Below are 20,368 nucleotides of genomic sequence, written 5' to 3'. Positions count from 1 at the left end.
CTGCAGGGAAAAATGAAACCAATAAAGAACAAAACAAATAGCCAGTACTATAGCTTTAGATAAAACATATTGTGGTAGTTTTTGACTATAGCTTCATTTATTTTACATTAAAAAAAATAAAAAATAAGGGCCAGCCTGGTGGCGTGGTGGTTAAGTTCACACGTTCCGCTTCAGCGGCCTGAGGTTCGCCGGTTTGGATCCCAGGCGTGGACCTATGCACTGCTTGTCAAGCTATGCTGTGGCAGCATCCCATATACAAAATAGAGGAAGATGGGCACAGATATTAGCTCAGAGCTACCCTTCCTCAGCAAAGAGAGGATTAGCAATGGATGTTAGCTCAGAGCCAGTCTTCCTCGCACAAAAAAAAAGTGAAAACCCAGGCACATGGTTTTTTAAAAACGAAACAATGCAGAAAGGAATAAAAAGCAAAAATCTTCCTCCCTACCCTCTGATCCCCAAATCTCCAATCCCTCTCTCCAAAGGTGGCAACTGTTAATAGTGTCTTGTACATGGGTCCAGTGGGGGGGAAAATTACATACATATCCTTTCAAAAATTTTGCACAATGGTTTCACACTGTTCTGCACTTTGCTTTTTCCACTAAATAGTGTATCTAGGAGAGCTTGCTTTATTTTAATGGCTGCAGATTTTGGACATATGATTATTTACAGGCCCCTGTTTATGGGATATTGTGGTTGTTTGTTTTACTATTATGAACAATGAACATCCTTGTACTGACATCTTAGGGACTTTTGTGACTATATTTGCACATTAAATTAGCAGTATCGTTGCTTGATTAGCATTTTTACTTTTCATATCGATTAGTAAAATTCTTTCGAAAAGCTCCTACCAGTTTATACTCCGCCTACAATGTATGCCTGTTTTCCTACACTCTGGCCAACACTGGGTATTACTATTATTTAATTTTGGTGATTTGATAGGGTATAACTTTCCTTATGTTTATTGATCATTTGTACACTTTTTCTAGGATTACTTGTTATTTGTATTTTTTATCTTTTTCTTAACCTCTTTACGCATTAAAGAACCCATCTCCTTGTCATATTTTGACTATTTTACACTATTCTTGTCACACAAGTTTTTATGTGGTCAATTTTATCAATCTTTTCCTTTCTTTTTTCTGAATTTCATATATTTTAGAAAGAACTCCTCATCCCATAATTATAAATTTCTCTCTCTCTTTTAAGATCTAAACAGTTTGATTCTTTGTTTATTAAAGAGGTTTTGTTCTTTTGACTTTGTTTAGTTTGGTTTTAGGTTTTTTCTTTGCTATGTCGATTCCGAAGGCCAAAAAACAAATGACAAAGCAAAAATATTTTTGCAGGACAAGAAGATATTTTCCATTTGGCAATGAATTCAACTTTTTAAAACTATGTGGGCCAACGTTTTGTGGAGCAAATCAAATATTTTTGCACCCAAATCTGGACCAAAGGCAGGCAGTGTACAATCTCTGATCCACGAGCTCAGCAATCCTAATTTCCCTTCTCACCTTTGAAAATGTGGCTGTTATAAAGACTTCCTCTAAGATGGTGTTTCAGGTTACACTAGCTCCTGAAACAAATCAAAATATCTATTAGGTTGAATCACATGAAATTATCATTTTTACAGGTCAAAAATTGTTAAATATTGGCAATTTCATATTATTCAAGCTAATATAATGGCCCAAACATAATAAAAATTTATTTCTTCCTCCATAAAGTCCAAAATGGATGTTCCTGATCAGTGGGTAGCTGTCTTTCAAACCACTGGTGATTCAGGGCCCCAGGGCTTTTTTACCTTGTAGCTTCTCTCTCTTAACGCCTGGCTTCCAAGGTTACCGAGTTTGTATAGAGCCAGCAGCGGGTGACGGGGGTGGGGGGTAAGTGTTAGGGCATTGAGGAGTGCAGTGGGGGATTTTTACCGACCAGACTTCCAAGTGACGTACATCACTACCACTACTATTCCACTGGCTGGAACTCAGTTACATGGCCACATCTAACTGCGCGGAGGCTGAGAACAGTGTAGCTGTGTGCCCAGAAATAAGAGGAAATGGGTCTGGTAAACGGCTGGCTGGTGACTGCCACAGAAGCTTCCCTAACCCCTTCCACTAACTTCCGCCCTGGAATACATAACTCTTTGGTCTTTCCACTTTTAAGTAGAACAGATTTTGAGTAATAATACTTTACATTTATTCAGTTTACAAGGAATTTTTGCATCAATTATCTCATCGGAGTTGTCAAGAGCCCTATAAGATAAACAGAATTATTTCCATTTTATAGATGAAGAAACTGACTTGTCCAAGGACATGAACTAGTAAGTGGTGAAACCAGCTCATAATGACAGCGAGAATACTGTACACAGTGGTTTTTGGCTTGGGCAGCACTTGTATGTGTATTATTTTCTCTGAGCACTAGCACAGGGCTCTTCCCATTCTGACAGTCAGCTTGTGGCCTCTCCATCATGCCCAGCTGGTTATTAACATGTGCTGGTCCAGCAGATTATAGGATATAAATAGATGCATTTGTGGTCTGACCAATTCTTCTCCTGGAGTCAGGCACATTTACTCCTGCTAGAAACCAAGGCCTTCTCAGCCTCTTGGCTCAGGTGAGGAATGCAGGTTTGGCGGCCCTGAGAACTCACGTGATAGCTTCCCTACACTTCTAAGGCACAGCTAGGCTCTCCCAGTGAGCACCAAATTACCAAAGCTCAAAGGAGGTTGGAGAACGGTTTCAGGGTGGGGATATGGGGTACAATGGGATGCAGCTGTACTTACAACTCTATTACCTGCCAAGGGGTAGGTCTCTGCTGCTGTTATTTCTGTTTCCTCCTTTCTTCAACGTGTAGTATCTTGTGGCTAGTAGAGGGAGAGGGATGATTTCTCTTCCATAAACTCAAATTCCACTTGGCAGCTTGCGTCTTGGTAACTTCCATACTTCTTGTCTTCTATGGAGATCTCTACTTGGTGCTTCCCTGCGTCCCCCCTTCCTCAAGCAAGAAAGGACTTAAATGAGAACATGACCTTCTTCAGCAGGAGGGTTTGAGGCTTGAGGCTCACGGCTCACTTCATGAACTCCCTGACGGCAGCAGCTGCTGCATCTTCTGCTTCTCGAGTTCTCGTGGCTATCTAACAAGTGCCTGGCCCAGAGTGGGGCCCCCAAATGCTTGCTGAGAATGCGGTCAAGATCTAACTTAGTTTTCAGAGATAAAGAAGTTAAAGCAAAGTTACAGAGTTAAAGCAAAATAAATAGCATGTTATTGCTTTAAAAAATAAGACTTTTAATTATGATCATTTTCAAGTATACAGAAAAAAAATAGAGAAAATAATAGGACGAATATCCATATACCCACCACCACATATTTCCACAAGGTTCCGATTATCTTCAGGCTGTTAAGACAAGTTCCAACATGGAGTAGCTGCACTTTTCAGAACAGAGCACTGGCGTTAGAGGCATTCTGAATGATCTGAATGGCACTCAGGAAGTTCCGTAACCTCTCTGTGCATCAGTTTCCTCTTGTGTAAAGTAAGCATAATAGTAGTATTTGTTAGAAAAGGTAGTTAGACTAAAAGTCAATAGTACCTGAAACAAAACTGCTTAATAAATGTTAATTATCACTTTAGGCTTACTATTTTGTTTTCCAGTGACAGTAGACCATAATTAAGAACCACAGAAGCAGTGCAGGGCTGTGCTTACAATTGTGCAAGTTGTTCTTTGCACAAACCTGGGGTGGAAGGCAGTCACCTCCGAGTCATTGATTTATAGTTACAAGTTTCTGGCACCTACTGGTATAGTGTATAGAAGGGGTATCTTTTTCTACTCACACAAATTCCCTCTTTGGGTTAGCAGCACAAGGCTGAGTGGGAGTGTATAATCTTGAACGATTTTCAGTTCTGTACTGATAAGCTGGAACCCTTCTGTACATCTTGACTATAGAATTTTAAGAGGTAGAACGTGAAAGTTATCCAGTTTAAAACCACTGAATTCACAGTAATATTTTTAAAAAGTTAACAACTATGTGCAACACTGTTAGCAAGTAAGGGGCTGGGGTAGATGCTAATAAAATGACAATTATGAGATGGTTCCTGAAATAGGAGCTTTCTCTCAACCCTGGTTGGAGAATAAATTACTACAATATTTTGGAGGCAAACTGGCAGTATCTATTTTACACTTACATCCCTTTGATGCACTAATTCTACATCTAGAAATTTATCCTACAGCAACACAAGTATATGAAGATAAATGTATAAAGACATTCCTTGAAGCTTTGTTTGTAATAAAACAGCAACAAAAACCAAAAACTAGAAGCACTCCACAGAAAAATATTAAATAACAGTAGACACTTGGATAAGAACAAATGGTGAGGCTGGTATGAACACTGATCTAACACATCTTTAAGTTTATAGTCAACCAAAGTTAAGACCGAGACATGCTCAGCCATTGGCAATGTCTGGGACTAGTCCATAAATTTATCTCACTGATGTTACTTTCAAAGATGCTTTTCGCTGTATACTGTATGTTGCTCCAAATCTGGTGTTTTGTTTTCACAAACTTAATGACTAAGATTTCCCACTTTTATACTAAATATATACAGAACACTTGCAGAATCAGCAATTAAATCCATTCCTTCAAAAGCAAATTCTCACGGACAGGAAACAATGCTGATAATCTTGTTTCCTGTACCTATTCAAAGCTTTGCCTTATTTATGCGGGAAGACCACTGACCAGATTAAGGCCCAGCCCCAGGGGCCGCCTCAAACTATCTACAGCGAAACAGCACAGCTGCTGTCTGCTGCTGGTATTAAGGTCCTCATTTTAACAAGACACACAAGCCTGACTTCTTGGCCATCCAGTTAGCTTCTGGTTTGGAGTACCACAAGGACAGCGGAACAAGAGAAGGGAATCCTCCCAGTACAGTGTCAGGGTGTGAGCATCATCAGCTGGGAAGTTGTCAAAATGCATATTCTTGGGCCCCATATCCTAGATCTTCCAAATGAGAAATTTATCATTTAAAAAGTTCTCCAGGTGATAGTAAATCCCACAAGTTTTGAGAATCACTGTTCTAATTACTTCTAATTTCTCCTAAAACCAAATTCAGTATCAAAACTATCAAATACTCCAGAATTACCATTTGACACTTGCTATGAGAAATTATTTTGAACAAAAAACTACTGGAAATAGTCTACAAAGTTGTATTTGAAAATGGTCAACAAGCATCGACTTTTGGCAATAGAGCCTATAGTTAACGGCCACAGGACAAGGTAGATACATATGAGTTCAGGGTCCAACACCTGGGTCTGTCACTTAGGGCTGACATTTAAGTTAACGGTTGTCTTCAAGCATTTGTCAAGAAAGAAAAATCACAAGTGGCATTCTTAATTTTGCTTTCATCTGAATAACACAAAAACCTAGTCAGTTCCTCCACAGGTCATTCACTCATCACTAAACAAACATTAAGGCCCTCTTAGATGCCGGGAACCCTGTTAGTGATGGCTAAGTACAGGGAAGGTCTACAAACGGGAGTAGAGATGTTCAGGGAACGCAGAAGGAAATAATGGTTTTTAAAAAACCCCTTTACAAACATTCTCTCACTTAATTCTCAGAGCAATCCAGCTTCAGATAAGCAAACAGGCTCTGCGAGTTGAAGAAATTTGCCAGAGTACTTTACTACCCTAAGCATGACCGCCCACAAGCATCACCTGAGAGCTTGCTAAAAACGAAGAACCCTGGGCTCCACCCCAGACCTACTGACTCAAATCTGCAGTTCATCAAGATCCCCAGGTGATTCTTCCGTATGTGAAGTTTGAGACATTCAGCTCTGAGGCATGTTATTCTAAGTGGTACAGCTGAAACAGAAGATGAGCCCGAGCCAAATTTAAAAGATGGCCTTAGAAAAGCCATGAATGAATTGAAGACAACTCTTCAAGGACAGAGAACTGCAGTGTTCTGAGGTTGGAGCTCTGGAGAGGACAGCTCAGCCAAGACCTCGACAAGCATACTGAGGAGCCAGAGAACAGGGCAGAGATAAAGCAGTTTAAACCAGAATGTGTAGATTTACATTTTTGAAGGGTGGAGTACAACGGAGAATCAGTAGGTTTTTAAAATTTATTTATTTATTTTCCCCCAAAGCCCCAGTGGATAGTTGTAGGTCATAGCTGCGCATCCTTCTAGTTGCTGTATGTGGGACGCGGCCTCAGCATGGGCGGAGAAGCGGAGTGTCGGTGCGCGCCCGGGATCCGGACCTGGGCCGCCAGCAGCGGAGCGCGAGCACTTAACCGCTAAGCCACGGGGCCGGCCCAGAATCAGTAGTTTTTAAGCAGCGGTTATTTTATGTTGCCCAGTCACAGAAATTCTCCAAATTTGCTAATCAAAATTAGGTATACAGGGGCCGGCCCAGTGACACAAGTGGTTAAGTGCACGCGCTCTGCTGCGGTGGCCCGGGGTTCGCCAGTTTGGATCCCCGGCATGCACTGACGCACCGCTTGTCAGGCCAAGCTGTGGTGGCGTCCCATATAAAGTAGAGGAAGATGGGCATGGATGTTAGCCCAGGGCCAGTCTTCCTCAGCAACAAAAAGAGGAGGATTGGCAGATGTTAGCTCAGGGCCCATCTTCCTCACAAAAAAAAAAAAAAAAAAAAATAGGTATACAAAGGGGCCGGCCTGGTGGCACAAGCGGTTAAGTGCGCATACTCCCCTGCAGCGGCCAGGGGTTCCCCGGTTCGGATACCCGGCACGCAGCAACGCACTGCTTGTGGAGCCATGCTGTGGTGGTGTCCCATATAAAGTAGAGGAAGATGGGCAGATGTTAGCTCAGGGCCAGTCTTCCTCAGAAAAAAGAGGAGGATTGGCATCAGATGTTAGCTCAGGGCTGATCTTCCTCACAAATAATAAATAAATAAATAAATAAAAATTAGGTATACAAATGTCAAGTGAGCTTCCATTTCAGACTAATTTCACAAGGCTCTTCAACAGGACAAGTGCTCCATTTTAGCACAAAGAACGAACCAGAACCTACCTTTGGGTTACTGCTTTAATACAGTTAAGACTTCAGTACTTAAGAAAGCTGATAGGTTCAACTAGGTTTCCCCAGGCCTGTAGGAGACCACTCAAAATGACTAGAAGTTGATTAGTCAGTATTCTCAGCCTATTTTGTTTCAGATATAAGGCTTCTGACTACACAGCCCTTGGCAGATCTATGGGCCACTTTCATCAAGTTTTTAAAAATAAAAACCTGTTATGTCCCAAATCAAGAATGTGTCTGGGGCACTATTTGGTGATGCAAAATGACAACATTCTCCTGGCAGCAAACTAATCAGCTTTTACCTTTGTCTAGGAATGGTTACATGTACTTCAGGCAGAATTTACTTCAATCAAAATACCAAAATCTGAAATGTAATTACATCTCTGAAAGTTTGCATCAGCTCATTTTCTACAATCACTTCTAGGAGAGGAAAAGTGGACCAATATCTGATTTACAAACGGGGAACTGAAGAGGGGCTGCCAGCTTGCCCACACTTGCACGAAAAGCAAAGGTGGAACTCAGCTATAACCCTTTAGCTCCTCCCCCGGCTGAATGCTTTTCTAGAACTGGGCTTGAGCTTGATGCCTGTGGCACACACAGAAACGCAAGACATAGCATTCCTATCACACTTGTGGCTGTCGTGGCAACACAGCTGTCAACCACGCTGCTGTTCACATACTGAAAACTCTCTCTTAGAAACAAAGATTCCTCTTTAGTGTTCCACGTCCTGGTTTACATCTTACTCCTACGGACATTTTTGCTCATCTTTTTTTTCCTTTATCCCTCATTCTTTACTATAAAATTATTCTGTATTACTTTAAAAAAAGTCACTTTATATTACTACAGAAACAAATCAAGGTTTACATTAATAATTAGTTTGTTGTACCTTTCAGAATTGCCAACAAGTAAATAAAGTTAGGGACACAATGTTTTTTCTAAGAGATACTGAAAAGCTTTGCTCATCTAATTTTAAAATTCTGAACCCAAAACACAGCTTTATTTAAATAAATACACTGGCAGAAAGGACAAAAATGAAAGACAGTCCAAAAAGGCAGGAGAAACATATTCGAGTGAGGTTCTCAAATTGGTCCATCTAACCACAGCCTTCCAAAAGGTTAAGTTTCAAATTAATCACTGACAACTCTCACTTTTCAGCTATAATTATCAAAACAATCATTATCAAATGCTAAATAAAATATAGAAAGGGCCAAAGATTCTCTACCTAAAACACAGAAATCACAGAAATGCCTTAAAATACAAAGAAAACATTTTTATTTGTATAGCAGACTCTAAGAAATAATGACATGATAAAGTTTAACAGAGTTGCCATCAAGACACGAATAGGTTTGAAAAGCTTTAGATGATTAATCACTGTGTTTCATTCAACCTCCCCTCCATTACTTCAGACAACATCTCTGGTATATTCCTGACTGAATCTTAAGCATGATATATCCAGGTTCAATCCAGATTCAATGATGGTTCCCTTCCATTAGTCTTCATTCTCTCTCTTTTTCTTCTTTTTCTTCTTTTTCTCTGGACTCTGAAAAAAACCAACAAGAATGCTTTTGAAAGAGCTGTAAATGTATGGGTGAGTAATAACAACAATTTATCCTTATAAAAAGCAAAGTAGATCTATTTCTCTCGAAAACAAATTTTGGGGAAAGATTAAAATATAAAAATACAGAAAGTGATCTGTAGCAAGCAAGCCCATTTTGTAATAAGATTCTAGATTTGGGAAATGGCCTTTATAATATAAATACAATAATGTCATTTTATTTTTACCTCCCCATCACTGAAAACTATTTTTTAAGTGCTTGCTCATTTCTGATACAGAGAACAGAATAAAGTATGGAGGGGCTGGCCCCGTGGTGTAGCGGTTAAGCGTGCGTGCTCTGCTGCTGGCGGCCCGGGTTCAGATCCTGGGTGCGCACCGAGGCACTGCTTGTCAGGCCATGCTGTGGCAGCATTACACATAAAGTGGAGGAAGATAGGCATGGATGTTAGCTCAGGGCCAGTCTTCCTCAGCAAAAGAAAAGAAAACAAAAAGAAAAAAAGAATAAAGTATGGAGACCCTGCCCATGCCAATCAAGTACTGGTGACTAAAAGCACACATACAGGAACTGCTGTGCTGGTGCATGGTTCTTCCTCAGAAAGCAGTTCTTCCTTAATGTGTTTCTTTTTGTCCTTTTTCTTCTTCTTCTTCACAGATGTCTCCTGTTCTTCCACCACTAGTACTCCTCCTTCTTCTTGTTCCTCCTCCTCCTCCTCCTCTTCAACTGAAGAGGGTAAGCGTAAAGACACAACAATTAACATTGTACCAGACCTCACTCCCCCAAAAACCTTTTGAGTCTTAGTTTTTCTCCACCAATCTGGTCAACTATCCAACGTTTGTTACATAATTTTATAATTGGAAAGGTCCTTCAAACACCTACCTAGTCCAATACCACTAACTTTATAAATGATATAAAGCTCAGAGAGAAGTAAATTTCTCATGATCATGTAGCTATGTATAAAAATTATGTATAAAAAACAAATCATGTGATCACCAAACCCACTGTTTTTTTGGGAAGATAGTCAATTATAATAGAAATGATTAAGTTTGTGCTCCAGAGTTAGGAGACTTGGGTTTATTCAACCTGCTGTGACTCTGGAGAAAGTCATTTAACCTTTGTAAACTCAATTTCCTCATCTATAACATTTAATAATGTCTATCTCATTGGATTGTTACCAGGATCTAATGAGATAACACACGCAAAATACTTAGCATTATGCTCGGCCCATTAGAACAAAGACTCAATAATAGGTAATTTCTATCATTAGAAATTCATTCACCAAATACTTATTTAATACCTATGATAAGCCAGGCCCTATTCTAGACAATTGGAGATCCAGAAATGCATGGAACAGACAAAAATCCCTGTCCTTATGAATCTTTTATTTCAGTAGGAGAGTGGAGAGACAAAAGTAAATAAATAAATGAATGAATGATGCACTATACAATATTTTACATGGTAATCAGTGCCAAAGACAAAAATATAGCAGGAAGAGAAGCAATGATGAGGGCAACGCACGTGGACATGTTAAGACAGTCAAGCAAACACCTACAAGAAGTAAGGGAGTAAATGGCGCACATATCTTGAGGGAAAATATTCTAGGTCGAGAGAAGAGCAAATGCTAAGGTTATTTTGGGGATGAGGGGAGTTGGCAGGTTCAAGGAAGAGCAAGGAGGCCAGTGTGGGTGGAGTGGAGTGAGCAAAGAGCAGAATGAGATCAGAAAGCTAATGAGGCTGCCACTGTGGCTGCTACATTAAGAATGGAAATGGTGGGTATACATGGTTAGATTCTGGGTATCCTTTCAAAGTAGAATTAATAGGATTTGCTGCCAGAATAGACTTGGGTTATAAGAGAAGAGTTAAGGTTAAAGGTCAAAGCAACTAGAATTGCCCTGTATAAAATGGAGAAAATTGTGGAGTAACAGATTGCGAGGGGCAAGGCTCCAGGAATGTTAAGTTTGAAAAGCTTGTTGGATATACAAATAAAGATACAAATCTGGAGTTTGGTGTTTCAAATGCTACTAATGGGTTTAGGGATCTCCTTACTGTTTAATAAGGAAATAGAAGCATAGGAGTTAAATAACTTGTTTATATTTTCTTCATCTAGGACAAGAGTCCACATTTGCTGATAGCACACTTCTGACTTGCTTTAGCACACTAAACTATTTAGAAGCCAAAAATTAAATCAGTCATTGCTTTAATGCCTGACTCTCTTGCTAGAGAAGCTGGTTGGTGCTCCAGCACAGATACAGCTAATAAATGGGGGGTACTAGCTTGTCAACTTTGCAAGACAGCCTAGTCCACTGGAGAGCACCTACTAAATATGATTATTCTGATGGCAGGCTACTTAGTATATGACTCCTGTCCATCCCATATAACAGAAACAAAGAAAACCACTGATGACATCAATTCTACACTTAACTATATAACAAAAATATTTCAGCAACTAATTTAGAAACCATATACCTTTCTTCCTTCCATTTTAAGCTGACTCAAAATAGTTCACAGCAGAAACAGAAGTTTTGGTATACTTAGCATAATACATAATTCTACATATTCAAAGAAATGCTTCTCACATTCCTCTATGAAGTCTGATAAATTTAACGATATCCAAACTATTCCCAGAGAACGTGATGGCTTATTAAAAAACACCATTAGCTTTTAATACGGGTGGTTTCACAATAAAGTTCAATAGCATGGGGCAATAATGGCCAGCAATAAAGTTTGCCGGCCTGGTGGTGTAGTGGTTACGTTCGTGGGCTCCACTTCAGCAGCCCAGGGCTCGCAGGTTCGGATCCCAGGTGTGGAACTACACACCGCTTATCAAGCCATGCTGTGGCAACGTCCCACATGCAAAATAGAGAAAGATTGGCACAGCTGTTAACTCAGGGTGAATCTTCCCCACCAAAAGAAAAAAAAGTTCAACAGCATGTAATTTCCTAAGACTTATGAAGTCTGTACTTCTTAAGGAATAGGAGTATGAAAGAGATTTTAAAAATTCAAACTAACCTTTAATTTTAACCTTGGCTTTTTTTGCCTTCTTTTCAATAATTTCATCCTCTTTATCTACTTGTTCTATCTTGCGTTTTTTAGAACAGGTTGGCAGTGTGGAGTCACCAGAAGGATCATAAGTCTTCACTTCACTGAAAGAGCCAAAAAATTTTAGAAAATCTCTACAAATACCTGTTAATTGAAATAATTCTAAAGAGATTTAAAGGAAATGCCATTACATAATACTTAGATAAGCATACAATATGCTGGTTCATTTTAGTGGCTTTGGGGCAGTTTAGGAAAACTAATAGTTTCCAAAAGGTAAAGAAGTATTAATAGTTTCCAGGTAGGTCAATCATACTTTCAGAGAAGTGGTGAGCTAAATGAATTCTGATTTAGTAATCAATGTAGTGACTATGGTACAGAAAAATATTCAATTAGCATAGGGAAAAAATGGAGAAAATCTCTTTATTCCAAATGATTATATTAGAAAGTAAAAACTGAACCAATTCAAGTTTTAGAACATTGGGTAATTCAATGAAAAAGAAAAGAAACAAAACACTTTGGGGCTGGCCTGGTGGAATACTGGTTAAGTTCGCACACACTCTGCTTCAGCGGCCTGGGGTTTGCGTGTTCAGATCCGGATGCAGACCTATGCGCACCGCTTGTCAAGCCATGCTGTGGCGGCATCCCATATTCAAAATGGAGGAAGATGGGCACAAATGTTAGCTCAGGGCTAATCTTCCTCAACAAGAAGGGCAAGATTGGCAAAGGATGTTAGCTCAGGGTGGATCTTCTTCACCAAAACACACAAATTAGGGGATATTGAGGTGCTTAAGTTTATAACAAAAAACTGCTGTCAACAATCAACATATAAACAAGCAGAAATTGTTCCTCTATCCTCCCCTAAATGTACTCACCTTTTATGGTCATATTTTTCTGCTTTTGCTAATGCCTTTCCTGTTCCACTTATTTTCCTTATCTAAGAAAAGAAAAAATTATTAATAATTTTCTAAGGCATAATCTCTTCATAAGACATCCTCTAGTGTATCAATTCTTAATAAACATAAGGGAAACTGTTAACAGCAGGCAGAAAAAAATATATTAGACATCTAAAATGTATCAAAATAGAACTGTTTAGCAGGTGGAATTAATAAGTACATGCACTACTCAGTAATTAACTTTTGACAGCTAACACTTCTGCAGGAGGCAGGATGTGGTTCTTACCCCTCTATCTTCCAAGGTCCTCAACCTGGCCTCCAATTTGGCTCTGTTTTCAACTCCCATCGCAGAACTGGAATCTTCACCAAAAGCATCATACCTGATAGCCAAAACAGTTTTGGCAGCCAGCATTCGAGAAATCTAATACAGAATCTGAAGTTAGAGGCATTCAAACTATATTCCAAGTTGAGATATAAAAATCCCTTTAATAATTTATTGATGAGAAAACTACAGCAAATTATCAACTCTATCATTGATGCTAGGATTCTTTAAAATCAGGAATTACAGAAGTATTATGAATCATACAACTCAAGCCACTTTATATTTGAATCTTTGCTAAAATATAATGGCTAACTGGTTACATATAACCACCATCATTTTAGTGGATGAAAAGATCTTACAGTATTTCATGTCTAAAACTAGCTCAAACTGTTCTTCCAATGTCTTCCTTTAGTTTCTACTCAGTGACATTAGTTCTACACCACGAGGTCATCCAGAAAAAGTGTAGCCCCTTTTTCAAGCTAATTAAGATTTTATTTTACTGAACCCTTTATCTCTCCCATCACTCTGATCTGAATTTTATAAAATTTCAGTTTCTGTTAAATTATGTATCCCACAAAATAGCCTGAAAGTACTTAATTTAAGCCTGTTTCCTCATCTGTAAAATATAGACACCTCCATCTCATAGGGCTATTAAAAGAATTAAGCCCTAACAAATGTTCAGCACAGTGCATGGGCTATTATTTTTTATAATTCATAAATGTTGATGTTAAACTGGTTTCCCCCCACACAGAAAACTGTTGCTGTGCTACTCACCCCAATGCTCACCGACAAGCGGATTCTAGAAAAAATACTAACACAGCAGAAGAAAATGGCTTTAACCGGACCAATAACACTTTCTTTTAACCTTTTCTTTCAGGATACAAAAATGTTTTTTATTTAAAGAGTTCACCATTCTCTATTTAATGAGAATGAAACAATAGAAAGATATATTGCATACTATGGAGTAGGAGGACAATGGGTTGTTTGGAGAAAAAAAGAAAAAAGGTCTACCTCAGGAAAACTGTAACTCACCTTTCCTTTGTGTTTGGGACTTGTCTGGCCTACAAGTGAAGCATGATAAATGAGACCATATTTAGGGGTATCTCGTCTAGACTTGAGGGCTCTAAAGAGCGCCTTTTCTGCTCCAAGTATCTGAACGGTAGAAGCTGCATGTTTGGCCAAATTCAAAAGAGAACCTTCAAAAGAAAAGAAATAGTTACAGCACGAACGCACTTCCAAGTATTTGACAGTTTCATGTATTAAACACAAGACCTATACAGACTAAGTACTAAAGCCACCAGAATAAATCTGACGCAATACAGGATTCTACAGTCCAGAATTCCCTAAGAATCCAGATGCCTCAGCATTTGTGATCCATCCATTAGCATCACAAGGAGAGGTGTCTGACAAGTGTCAAGAACAAACTGAGAGTTAAGCTAATTAGTTCAATTTTATTTATTCACCTGAGAGATGGTATTATTATTCTGCATTCCATTAGCATACTATGGGAGAAATATAAACATGTATTCACACTACCCTCCAATCTAGCCCCTATTTTTCTGAGATCTTGGACATCTTGGACATCACATATTCTACTTTAGATATGAAAAAAACATACAAATAAATGGAAAATTATTAGGACATCTCTGTAGTAGAACTATGTGATAAATTTCTCACACCTTATTTACCACTGTTTAAGATATGGATGAGGAGATACGCTTACAAGTAAACTAATCAGATATCAGAAGTTGTTGCTTTGTTACATTTGCTACAGAGATTTTCTGTCAGAAAACACCCCCAACATTAATGTAGTCACTCAACCACTAGATATATGTTTAAAATTCAATGAACACATACTTCTGTTAATTCCTGCATTTCTTATTGTTGCAAATTTAACTAAACGTATGAAATTTTGGATGTAGACAACAAAATCAGCCCAGATGATCCCAATCTTGCAGCTGAGGGTATCTGAATGTCATATCTGTCTGATTAATGATACAGCTAGAGGAGCTATATACACTTTGATGGGTTATAACAATGTCTCCAGTAATATAATAATGAATAGTATTTCACTGTATTTCCAAGTATTCAACTATACAGCATTTTTGGGTAGCATACTGTCTTTACAATATCACCATACACATGTACTCAGTTTTATTATCACTTATTCAAAATATTTTTGGATGTCAAATATATTAAAATAGCACATTCAATAGTGAAACAGATTCTTTTTTTTTTTTTTATAATTTTATTTATTTTTTTTTTCCCCCAAAGCCCCAGTAGATAGTTGTATGTCATAGCTGCACATCCTTCTAGTTGCTGTATGTGGGACGCGGCCTCAGCATGGCCAGAGAAACGTGCATCGGTGCGGCCCCGGGATCCGAACCCTGGCTGCCAGCAGTGGAGCACGTGCACTTAACCGCTAAGCCACGGGGCCGGCCCTGAAACAGATTCTTGATCAAGGGTATATATCACATGTTGTGATTTCTTAAAAGTATTCAAACTTTAATCTGATGAGTTTTAATATTACAAAATACTGATTTCACCCTCCTGCATTCTTCTGATAATTCTAAATAACCATAACAAACTTCTGAAAACAGACCACAAGTGTCTCAGAAGAGGTAGTGACTAAAGATGCCTTCACTATCCAAAAGGAAATCAGGCATACAAATACAAATCATCATTGAACACTTGGTCCTTAGTCCTCACCCATATACCTTCTACCTCTATTTATTACTATTATTTATAATTTCTTTAATAGCTGTAGTTTGAAGATGCAAAAAAATGCTAGCTAGAAAACAACTCAACTCTAAACACCCATGTTTACAAATTACATTAAAATCATCACCTGCATGAGCAATAAGCCGTGCTCCAACTAGTTCCCCAACCATGACTGTAACATTGGGTGCAATGGCCATCATTCGATTTTGTAGATATTCATAGAGCTGGGTTCTATATTCTGAGATTTCAATCACCTAGTATAAGAAACAAAATGAATAAGTCATAAATGACTCAAGAGTAAAAACAGTCTAAAATTCACAAGTCTAAAAACATCAGAGTCCTAAATTAACATAGAGCAGCTATGCAACTCTGGGAAAATTAACCGTTTCTGACCTCAGTTTCCTATAAAAGAGTTGTGTTGAAGATTTTATTAGATACTGTACACAATCTAACACACTGCCTAAAAATGTTAGTCAATATTACTGTTATTGAAAAATGTCCCAAGGGCTAGACATTTGTGTCATCCTCTCTGATTTTTTGTATTCCTATCTCCAAATGAGGAAAAAAAATCACTACAGGCTATAAACATAAAAGTTAGAATTAAGCTATACTTCTCTGCTTTCTTAATGGATTTATAATTCATTATCCAGACAATGCTAACAGTACAAATAAATCAGACAGTACTCTTAACTTCATCTTGGCATATATTTCCCCCTTACGTATATAAATCAAGATGGCATCAGATGAGGTAGTGACTGAACACCCTCATATTTATCTATCAGGTGAACAATAGTTGAAAAATCATCACTGCCATCAGAAAACTATTATTACAGAGCTGGTACCCTGACAAGCAGTCCCTCTATGTGGACAGTCCACCTGAGTGCAGAGGTGCAGAATGTTGCAGATGTCCTCTTCTGAAACCTCCGTCCCCATAGATATCTCCGCAGCAGCTTTCACCTCTGCTTCCACCTCCTCCGGCAGCAATTCAGAAAGCGTGGCTGAGGCATAATTCTTCCTATCGCCTATGGAATGTGTGCAGAGGATGAGGGAGAATCACTCTTCAACAAATTATACAAAATCCACCAAATAGTCAAAAGAAAAAGTAGAGATAAGCCAACGAAAAGGGTGCCTAAACAAAACAAAAAGCGAACAAGTTTGACCTAGTAATAATTTTCCTTATGTGAAGGCTTGATTTTAGAGATTAAAATCTCTCCCCACCACCTCCCTCCAAAAATATAAATTTAGATGATTAGAATAAAAACAAAACAAAATACTCCATGAAACAAGACTAATACTGTGATACACAACTGGTAGCTAAGGTTATATTCTTGAAGTAATAGTATGAGCCAAGTTAACTCATATTTATTAACAATGCATGCTCCTCTAAATAATATCACTGTACTACTATTATAGACTTTAACACTAACAGTATAGATGGCAATACTACTTTTAATATTGATTATTACTAATATATTTCAGGATATCCCCCCAGGTCTACAGTTGTCCCTATTAACGGCAAATTCACGGAGACACATTCACCATAAGAAGCCATTTTAAGAAATATCAAATTAGAGAACCATGTTCTCTGTTGCACAGGCCAGAAAATCAGAGTTAAAATTAATTTTCTTTCTGAAATCTACTAGACATTAATATGCCTACACTCTCAAATCATATATAAGTCTCAAAAAACTCTGGGAAGTTTGAGAAAAACAATTACTATAACTCATGTTTTAGGATACAAATAAATTGCTCTTTTCAATGCCTTAAAGGATATAGTTTTACTCACCAACTTTCTGTAAACACTTGCAGTATGTCAAATTATCTGAAATAATTTTTCCTAATTCAGGGAAATGCCAGCCATACCATTCTCTACACCGCATAATGTAGTTGTTTAGTTCTTTATCTAAGTCATCTAATAAGGCTGCAATAGATTAAAATGAAAAAGAAAATGGCAACGTAAAAGGGTTTCCTTTTTATTGTGCCAAAATACAAAATTGACCATTTTAACCATTTTCAAGTGTACATTTCAGTGGCATCAAGTACATTCACAATGTTGTGCAACCCTCACCACCTATCCATGTCCAGAACTCTTACATCATTTCATATGGAAATTCTGTACCCATTAAATAACAACTCCCCATCCCTACCTCCCCCAGTCCCGGGTAATCTCTTTTACTTTGTCTCTATGAATTTTTCTATTCTAGGTACCTCGTAAGTGGAATCACATAATATTTGTCTTTTTGCGTGTGGCTTATTTCACTCAGCATAATGTTTTTAAAATGCATCCATGCTGTAGCACGTATCAGAACTTCATTCCTTTTTTTGTGTGTGTGTGAGGAAGATCAGCCCTGAGCTAACATCCATGCCAATCCTCCTCTTTTTGCTGAGGAAGACCGGCTCTGAGCTAACATCTATTGCCAATCCTCCTCCTTTTTTCTCCCCAAAGCCCCAGTAGTTAGTTGTATGTCATAGTTGCACATCCTTCTAGTTGCTGCATGTGGGACGCGGCCTCAGCATGGCCAAAGAAGCGGTGCATCAGTACGCGCCCAGGATCAGAACCCGGGCCGCCAGTAGCGGAGTGCACGCATTTAACCGCCAAGCCACGGGGCCAGCCCAGAACTTCATTCCTTTTTAAGCATGAATAATATTCCACCATATATATATAACACATTTTGTTTATCCCTTCATCTGTTAATGGGTATTTGGGTTGTTTCCACCTTTTGGCTACTGTGAATAATGCTACTATGAACACAGATATATAAGTATCTGTTTGAGTATTTGCTTTCAATTCTTTTGGGTATATACCAAATGCAATTGCTGTTTAAAGAGACGTTTAAAATTGAAAATTGTTTAGACTTTGATGTTTCCAAAAATCATTTAATGACATGGGAGAATGACCTATTATAAAGACAAGTGAAAAAAGTAAAACACAACACAATATAGATCCCATTTACGGTTTTATCATTTTTCCTGGCAAAAGACAAATTAATTGGTTTATATTAATAGTATAATTCACATTATCCCCAACTAGTCAAATTATGGGTATTTTTTCCTTTTTCTACTGTGCATTTTCCAATTTATTTACTTCACCTACTAAAGTTCCAGCTGATCTTTCTCTTCCTAACAGTAGGAAAAAGCATGAGGAACAGACAAACAGATTAGACTTCGCACGTACTATACTTACAAATTGCCTGAACAATCATTGTGTCTACTTTATCAGCGCTAAATTTCAGTCTATATCGGGACAAGCTGGGGGGAAAGAGGAAAATAACAATTACCAAGACAGCATCTAGGAAAAGCATTTAATTAACACCTTAAAAACTTTTTTTTACCCAAATCCCTCTCTTTGGAGTTACATTGTTTTGGTTTTTGTTTCTACATAGGAGAATCAGTTGAACAAGAATACAATATGCAAGATTAGAAAATACACACTTTCTTTACACTTAAAAAGAAAATAATACTTCTGTCTTGCTATAAACTTTATTTCTGTAACATGAATTAATTTATGAATGACAAATAGGATAATGCAGTGTAGTACAAGTCATATTGGTTCATAAGCCTTTTGCAGCATATTAATGCTTTATACCAGCAGGTAAGAAAAAGTGCAGCAATGCAACACCCAAAAATAGCAAGCCGTGGCGGAACGATATTGTATATTAAGGGTTTCTTAATTTTGGCACTACAGTCATACACCACTTAATGACAGGGATACGTTCTGAGAAATGCGTCATTAGGAGAGTTTGTCGTTGTGCGAAGATCACAGAGCGTGCTGACACAAACCTAGATGGTATAGCCTACTACACACCTAGGCTATATGGTACTAATCTTACGGAACCACCGTTGTACATGTGGTCCATCATTGTCTGAAACGTCATCATGTGGCACACACATGTATTGACATTGTGGGCCTGATAATTCTTTGTTGGGGGGGTGGGCTATTCCGTGCACTGTACGATATTTAGCAAAACCCCTGGCCTCTTTAGTGGCAGACCCCACTCCCAGTTGCAACAACCAAAAATATCTCTAGACATTGCCAAGTGTCCTCTAAGGAATATTTTTGATTACCCTTGACCGAGAATGACAGCTGTGCACAATGTCAATTACTCACAAGTTTGGATCTTGACTCAGTTTAGCTATTTCTCTTAGAAATGCTTATTACATGGGCCGGCCCCGTGGCTTAGCAGTTAAGTGCGTGCGCTCCGCTACTGGTGGCCTGGGTTTGGATCCCGGGCGTGCACTGACACACCGCTTCTCCGGCCATGCTGAGGCCGTGTCCCACATACAGCAACTAGAAGGATGTGCAACTACGACATACAACTACCTACTGCGGCTTTGGGGAAGAAAAAAAGGAGGAGGACTGGCAATAGATGTTAGCTCAGAGCCCATCTTCCTCAGCAACAAGAGGAGGATTAGCATGGATGTTAGCTCAGGGCTGATCTCCCTCACCAAAAAAAAAAAAAAATATATATATATATATATATACACATAAAAAAAAAGAAATGCTTATTACAAAAGTTCTTCCTGACTTTTGTGCATTTTGCTCATCTCTAACTCAGTACCTTTAACTCTTCCATCAACCTATGCTCAGGTTTTTTTTGTTGTTCAAAGGTACAGACCTTTGTTTACTGTAGTATTCCTTTACTATAAATTTAACGTCTTTTTTAACTGTGTTAATATTTCGGGGCATTAGTTTTTTTGTTTTGCTGAGGAAGATTAGCCCTGAACTAACATCTGTGCCCATCTTTCTCTATTTTTTGTATATGGGACGCCGCCACAGCATGGCTTGATAAGCAGTGCATAGGTCCACGCCCAGAATCCGCACCTGTGAA

The 20,368-nt window shown here is 38.5% G+C and overlaps 1 protein-coding gene and 2 non-coding genes across 6 annotated transcripts in view; all 3 read right to left on the bottom strand.

Moving 5' to 3' along the window:
* Window positions 1-8,266: 8,266 nt before the first annotated feature.
* The window catches only part of NOP58 (NOP58 ribonucleoprotein), a 29,065-nt gene continuing 16,963 nt past the window's right edge, over window positions 8,267-20,368 (bottom strand). For 3 of the 4 annotated variants that reach the window (XM_058549623.1, XM_058549625.1, XM_058549626.1), the window contains 10 exons: window positions 18,724-18,788; window positions 17,326-17,460; window positions 16,416-16,561; window positions 15,667-15,793; window positions 13,851-14,014; window positions 12,783-12,917; window positions 12,476-12,537; window positions 11,574-11,707; window positions 9,127-9,287; window positions 8,267-8,551 (listed from right to left, as the gene is read on the bottom strand). In XM_058549623.1, coding sequence (XP_058405606.1) covers window positions 8,501-8,551; window positions 9,127-9,287; window positions 11,574-11,707; window positions 12,476-12,537; window positions 12,783-12,917; window positions 13,851-14,014; window positions 15,667-15,793; window positions 16,416-16,561; window positions 17,326-17,460; window positions 18,724-18,788 — 1,180 coding nt within the window. In that variant the 3' untranslated portion in view covers window positions 8,267-8,500. Of the gene's footprint in view, window positions 8,552-9,126; window positions 9,288-11,573; window positions 11,708-12,475; window positions 12,538-12,782; window positions 12,918-13,850; window positions 14,015-15,666; window positions 15,794-16,381; window positions 16,562-17,325; window positions 17,461-18,723; window positions 18,789-20,368 lie in introns of all 4 variants that reach the window. The other variant, XM_058549624.1, reaches the window with a different exon arrangement.
* Window positions 15,426-15,509, bottom strand: LOC131411100 (small nucleolar RNA SNORD11). The gene has a single exon (XR_009221492.1). It is a non-coding gene; the product is annotated as a small nucleolar RNA SNORD11 (small nucleolar RNA).
* On the bottom strand, window positions 16,271-16,355 carry LOC131411101 (small nucleolar RNA SNORD11B). The gene has a single exon (XR_009221493.1). It is a non-coding gene; the product is annotated as a small nucleolar RNA SNORD11B (small nucleolar RNA).

This window comes from Diceros bicornis, chromosome 10, assembly GCF_020826845.1.
Source record: "Diceros bicornis minor isolate mBicDic1 chromosome 10, mDicBic1.mat.cur, whole genome shotgun sequence".
In the NCBI taxonomy this organism is placed as follows: Eukaryota; Metazoa; Chordata; class Mammalia; order Perissodactyla; family Rhinocerotidae; genus Diceros; species Diceros bicornis.
Note: the sequence above shows the minus strand (reverse complement) of the source record. Positions and strands in the feature narration are given on the sequence as shown.